The sequence below is a fragment of the Lepus europaeus genome, chromosome 13, assembly GCF_033115175.1.
Source record: "Lepus europaeus isolate LE1 chromosome 13, mLepTim1.pri, whole genome shotgun sequence".
Classification (NCBI taxonomy): domain Eukaryota; kingdom Metazoa; phylum Chordata; class Mammalia; order Lagomorpha; family Leporidae; genus Lepus; species Lepus europaeus.
This window is the reverse complement of record NC_084839.1, coordinates 37,331,068-37,337,905: the sequence shown is the minus strand read 5'-3', so window position 1 is coordinate 37,337,905 and position 6,838 is coordinate 37,331,068. Positions and strand designations below refer to the sequence as shown.

The following is a 6,838-nucleotide window of genomic DNA, read 5'->3' as shown; positions in this document are numbered from 1 at the left end:
GAAGAGAATGTGGTGAGGAGCCTGCAAATGCTGTCCATCTAATACATATGTAAAAGACCCTTATGCCTACTTTTACATTTTCAATTATACTCCAGCTTCTCATCGCTAATGAGAATACTTGCAAATGTGAGGGAGGGGCTGACACTGTGGCATGAAGGTAAAGCCCCTGCCTGCTGTGCCGGCAGCATCCCATATGGGCACCGGTTTGAGTCCCTGCTGCTGCACTTCCTATCCAGCTCTCTGCTATGGCCTGGGAAGGCAGTGGAAGATGGCGCCCAAGTCCTTGGGCCCCTGTACCTGCATGGGAGACCTGGAAGAAGCTCCTGGCTCCTGGCTTTGGATCGGCGCAGCTCCAGCTGTTGTAGCCATTTGGGGAGTGAACCAGCGGACAGAAGACTCTCTCTTTCTCTCTCTCTCTCTCTCTCTCTCTCTCTACCTCTCCTTCTCTCTCTGTAACTCTGACTTTCCAGTAAATAAATAAATCTGTAGTTAAGATAAAAAAGAAAAAAAGAAAACGTGAGGGAGGGTAGGGGGACTTGTGATCATCAGCAGAGGAGAATCTCATCACCTACTGCTAGAAAGATACCAGTCATAAAAAATACTGCTAATACTGCAGGAAGCCACAGGATCCTTTAGGAAGGATTTGGAGCAGAAGGGATAGCAGTACTTCAGATTCAAAGTGAAGAGTCAGTTCTCAGATGATGATGACGTAATTTGTACTCCAGCACCAAAGAACTTAAGTATCTTTGAATTCATTGAGGTTTATGGGATTAAACTTAATTTTGTCAGCATTTATTTATGTTTATATTTGAATAAAGCATTTCCTTTGTGGAAATAAAAGTTCAGTCACACATCCTATTCTCACAACTATTTTTCATTCATCTTTCAGCCTCAGCCTCAAAAGTTAAATTTACCTTTTGTTCTTGTTTTGCTATTGCACAGAGTTTGTATTTTCCTTGTCCTGTGCCTTACTTCAGCACATTTCTCTTCGTGCTGTTTTCTTTAATCCTTTCTTTTTATCTTAGATGAATGGGCTCACATGTAAGTGAACTCTGCCAGCTGTTACCATTTCTCTCCACTGGCTTTGTTCTTAGCCCCTATAATCTGGCTTTCCTCCATAGCAAAAAAGTGTCAAAAAACAATGCTTCCACCCTTGTACTATGCTGTATGATCACATCCTTAAATGCTATCTATAGATGATGAATCATCATTTTTATCTTCCTTAATCAACCCCACTCTCCCTGCAACTCTTCCATCAGTTTCATCCAAATCAATGAAACCATTCCCTGAAATGACAGTATTCGTATATAAACTATTCTGCCAACCATCAACTTTTAAAAGGGTAGGCAGATTTTTCAAGCAAAAAAAAAATTAAATATGGATAGGAAAGAAGGCAAATGAAATGTGTGCTAGTGAATCCTGATTTTTGTGTCAGCTTCCACTGCCTTGACAGGCACAATAAACTTTACTTTGTTTTTAAGCCTACGCTCTATGAGTCAAGTTGCTTTTGCTACATGTTTTGTTGCCCATGTTATGAAAACTTTTTTATTTTCAAAATATCAAATTAAGGTGTAATAAAACTTTTTAAGAAATTTATAAACACAATAGATTCTCAGGTCACAGTAAATGCATAATTACTACAAAATAATTCTCATGTCTTTGATCCTTCTTGAATTGATTCTTGTACATCGTTATACACATGGATCTAATTTCATTCTTCTACATGTATACATCCAGTTTTTCCATCACCATTTATTAAAAAGGTTATCTTATCTCCAATGTAGGTATGGACACTTTGTACATGTATGTATGTGGATTAAATTATGGGTTCTATATTCCATTCCTTTTATCTTTGTGTTGGCTTTTATGCCAACACCATGTTGTTTTAATTATTATAGTTTTGTCTTATTCATTGAAGTCAACTATTGTGACGCCTCCAGCTTCATTACTTTTGCTTAGGATCACTTTAGCTATTCTGGGTCCTTTGTGATCCATATGAACTATGACTTTTTTTCTAATTTTGTGAAGAATGTCATTGGTGTTTAGATAGAGATTGCATCAGATGTGTAGACTGCTTTATGTAATGTAGACATTAATTATTTTGATTCTTCTAGTCCATAAGCAAGGAATATCTTTCCACTTTTTGTGTCCTAGCTGATTTCCTTCATCAATGTTTTATAATTTTCATTGTATAGCTCTTTCACCTCTTTGGATACTTAATTTTGCGGGGCTATTGTAAATGGGATTTCTTTCTTAATTTCTCTTTCATTGACTTCATCATTAGGATATGAATTGAACTGCAGTTTTTTGTATGCTTATTTTATAACCTGCAACTTTATTGAATTAGTGTATCACTTCCAACATTTTTTGATGGCATCTAGTCTAGCTTTATTCAATTTAAAACATCACTTCATGCATATTTTGATTCCTCCTTTCCAATATTAATGGCCTTTGTTATTTTCTGCTTCTTAACTGCTCTTGCTAACACTTTCAGTATTTATGAATAAGGATTGTGAAAGTGGACATCCTTCTCTTTTCTGAGACCTGAGTGTAAATGCTTTCAGCATTTTCCCTTTCAGTATGATATTAGCTGTTGCTTGTTATACGTGTCCTTTATAATTTTGAGATGTTTCTTATAGACCTACTTTGTGGTGAGTTTTTTTTAATCAGTAAGAGATGTTGAATGTTATTACTGCTTTTTCTCCCATTTTGAGATGACCATATAGTTCTTGTTCTTCATTCTGTTGATGTGGTTTATGATATTTATTGTTTTGCAAATGCTGAACCACCCTTGCATCTCTGGTATAAATCCTATTTAATCATGATGTATGATCTTTTTGATGTGGGTTTAGATTTGCTTTGCTAGTGTTTTGCTGCAAAATTTTGCATCCATATTCTTCAAGGATCTAAGTCTAGTAAACCAGCAGAGGGAAGATTCTTTTTTTCTCTCTCTCTCTCTCTTTCTCTCCTCCCCGCCACCCCATAACTCTGAATTTCAAATGTATAAATAAATCTTTAAAAGAGAGAGAGAGAGGGAGAGAGAGAGGGAGCGAGAGATAGAGAGAGAGAGGGAGAGAGAGGGAGGAAGGGGAGGGGGGAGAGAGAGAACAAGAGAGAGAGTGAGACAGAAAGAGAGAGGGAGAGAGAGAGAGAGAGAGAGAGAGAGAGAGAGAAGGAGAGAGATATGAGTATTTTCAGACACAAATGTCTGCAACAGTTGGGATTCAGTCAGGCTGAAGCCAGGAGCCAGGAACTCCCACAATAGGTGGCAGGAACCTACATGTATGGGCTACTACTTGCTGCCTCACAGGTCCATTAGCTCTTTGCTGGGTCAGAAGCTGGAGCAGGAGAGGAGGTGGAACTCAAACCAAGAACTGCAAAACCAGATTCTGGTGTTATAAATAGAGTTTAAACCACTGTGCCACAATGCCCAACCTGGTTTCTAATTAGATATTCTTTAATAATTTAAGGAAGTTTTCTTTAATTTCTTTGATTCAAAGTGAGCTCAGAAGTGTAACCTCTGGGTGATTTTTGCTTTAATCAATGTCAGGTGTTTCTGTAGGTGACACAATGGGCTACTTTGCTGCAATGCATAGCAGAAGTGTGCTTTTGAGGTGTGTGTGGGCTTCCTAAGCTATGTATCTTCAGTCTCCATGGAATTTGTTGTCAGTTACAGTAGCAACTGTTATAACCAGGGGCTTGCTTCTGGTGCTGATTGGCACAAAGGTTGTTGTCTCCTTGCCCCAGCCTGAGTGGTAATAGGGCTTGTGGCACCAAGAATTGTGGCAAAGTAGCATCAGAGTGATCAGAAGAAAGGAGATGAACTACTCAGTAGTTATACTTTGGAAGGACAGAGAGATCAATCGATGTTGAAGGATAAATAGTGGTAAGGACCAGAGCAGGCTCTGACAGACAGCTCTTCTTGATCTCTTATACTTACTTCTGTAGTCATGGATAAACACTTAAATCACTTGTAAATTGTTCATATAAGTAAAAAAGAAATACATTATTCATGACCCCAATAGTTTAAACCAAAATGCTTTAAGAGAACTGAGATGAAACCCCCAAAGAAAAATCATCTAGATAATTGGGACATGGAACTTCTAGAATTATGCTTTTGTAAGTTTTCCACCTCTATAATTCCATCCTTAAAAGAAGCCTGTTAGCTGCGCAGAGCCGCGGGCAGGAGGGCTGACGGACCGACCGACGGGAGGGACAGGAGCCGAGCAAGATGGTGCAGACTCAGGGCACCAGGAGGAAAGTCTGTTACTACTACGACGGTGATGTTGGGAATTACTACTATGGACAAGGCCATCCAATGAAGCCTCACCGAATCCGCATGACTCACAACTTGCTGCTCAACTATGGTCTCTACCGGAAAATGGAAATCTATCGCCCTCACAAAGCCAATGCAGAGGAGATGACCAAGTACCACAGCGAAGACTACATAAAGTTCTTGTGTTCCATTCGTCCAGATAACATGTCCGAGTACAGCAAGCAGATGCAGCGATCAAGAGCTGTGAAACTTAATAAGCAGCAGACGGACATCGCTGTGAATTGGGCTGGGGGCCTGCACCATGCAAAGAAGTCCGAGGCATCTGGCTTCTGTTACGTCAATGATATCGTCTTGGCCATCCTGGAACTGCTAAAGTATCACCAGAGGGTGCTGTATATTGACATTGATATCCACCACAGCGATGGCGTGGAAGAGGCCTTCTATACCACAGACCGGATCATGACCGTGTCCTTTCATAAGTATGGAGAGTACTTCCCAGGGACTGGGGACCTACGGGATATTGGGGCTGGCAGAGGCAGATATTATGCTGTTAACTACCCGCTCCGAGATGGGATTGACGACGAGTCCTATGAGGCCATTTTCAAGCTGGTCATGTCCAAAGTGATGGAGATGTTCCAGCCTAGCGCCGTGGTCTTACAGTGTGGTTCAGACACCCTGTCTGGGGATCGGCTGGGTTGCTTCAATCTGACCATCAAAGGGCACGCCAAGTGTGTGGACTTTGTCAAGAGCTTCAACCTGCCCATGCTGATGCTGGGAGGAGGTGGTTACACCATCCGCAATGTCGCCCGGTGCTGGACATACGAAACTGCTGTGGCCCTGGACACAGAGATCCCTAATGAGCTTCCATACAATGACTACTTCGAATACTTTGGGCCAGATTTTAAGCTTCACATCAGTCCTTCCAATATGACGAACCAGAACACTAATGAGTATCTGGAAAAGATCAAACAGCGGCTGTTCGAGAACCTGAGGATGCTGCCGCCCGCACCTGGGGTCCAAATGCAGGCGATTCCTGAGGGTGCCATCCCGGAGGAGAGTGGCGGTGAGGATGAAGAGGACCCTGACAAGCGCATCTCGATCTGTCCCTCTGACAAACGAATTGCCTGTGAGGAGGAGTTTTCTGACTCCGAAGAGGAGGGAGAGGGCGGGCGCAAGAATTCTTCCAACTTCAAGAAAGCCAAGAGAGTCAAAACAGAAGATGAAAAAGAGAAAGATGCCGAAGAGAAGAAAGAAGTCGCAGAAGAGGAGAAAACGCAGGAGGGGAAGCCAGAAGCCAAAGGGGTCAAAGAGGAGGTCAAGCTGGCCTGAGCAGACGTCTCCAGATCTGGCTCCTGGCTAGCTTTCCCACCTTTCTCCCTTAACCCCTCAAGATTTTATATTTTCTATTTCTGTGTATTTATATAAAAATATATTAAATATAAACATCCCGAGGACTAGACAAGAACCAAGGCCCCGAGGCCAGGGTAGCCAAGCTGGGTAAACTCTTATAGCCGCTGCCCTGCCAGCCATCCCTCCCCAGTTTGATTTTAAACCACAAAAGGCTCCAGGTGTGGGTAGAAGGGAGCTACAAGACACACCAAGGTGTCTCCCTACCAGGTATGGAAAGGTGCCCCCTGTTGAACATTCTAGGAGGGTAGGGGTGGCTGGGTCCTCAGGGACTTCCTATTCTTTCCAGCCCCTAAGGTGACATTAGCCATTTTTAGGTTGGTTCTGTTCTCGTCATACAGTCCCGCTGACCTCAGGTGAGCCCCAAAACTAGTGCTGCCCGCCCTCGGTCTTCCCCAGCTCTGCAGGTGGAGGCTGGCGGCCTAGCTTCTTTTTTGAGATACTATTTTCATTTTTGTGCGACTCTTTGTAATAAAATGGTACCTTTCTATACCAAAAAAAAAAAAAAAAAAAAAAAAAAGAAGCCTGTTAGTCACCATAGCTATACTTTGAAAAATGTGATACTGTGTGGGAGGTGTTGGTGTTTTCTAATGTAATAGCTGTTCATTTGAGTGGTCATTTACAGAAAGAGACATGGATGCATTTATCAAATTTTATTTGCATAACAATTGAGAAGGAGGTAATTAAACTTCTCTTTTTCAACTTTGATATGAAAAGTGCCCTACTTGGTAGTTTATTAACCATGAATGTCATGGTCATTTTCATTAATGGGATATGAAATATTCTGTTCTTTTTTAAAATTAGTACATGACAAGTTATCCCAGGAAATCAAAGAACTTTTGTTCACATTTTTATCCTAATAGCATTTAAAAAACTAGAAAACATTGCAAGTTAATTAAGTCATCTTCTTCCCACCATTTCCTGTAGCCGATTGTCTTTGATTTCATCATAATATGAGGACTACAATAATGTAATGCGTCATGAGGAGTGTTACTGATTGGTCATCTAGACAGTGCCTTTGGCAATATTTTTGTGACATGACATCAATTCAGAATCTAGTCATGATTTCAATATGCTAATGCAGTGGTATTTGATAGAAACTACACCCTCACTCTTGATTAAGACCACTAATTTCTAAGAAATAATTACTTAGGT

At 41.2% G+C, this 6,838-nt stretch overlaps 1 protein-coding gene across 1 annotated transcript; it reads left to right on the top strand.

Annotated features, from left to right (window-relative positions):
- Positions 1-4,173: 4,173 nt before the first annotated feature.
- LOC133773050 (histone deacetylase 1-like) lies at positions 4,174-5,620 on the top strand. The gene has a single exon (XM_062210189.1). It carries the CDS (start codon positions 4,232-4,234, stop codon positions 5,603-5,605), a length of 1,374 nt encoding a protein of 457 aa, XP_062066173.1. The 5' UTR covers positions 4,174-4,231; the 3' UTR covers positions 5,606-5,620.
- The last annotated feature ends 1,218 nt before the right edge of the window (positions 5,621-6,838 follow it).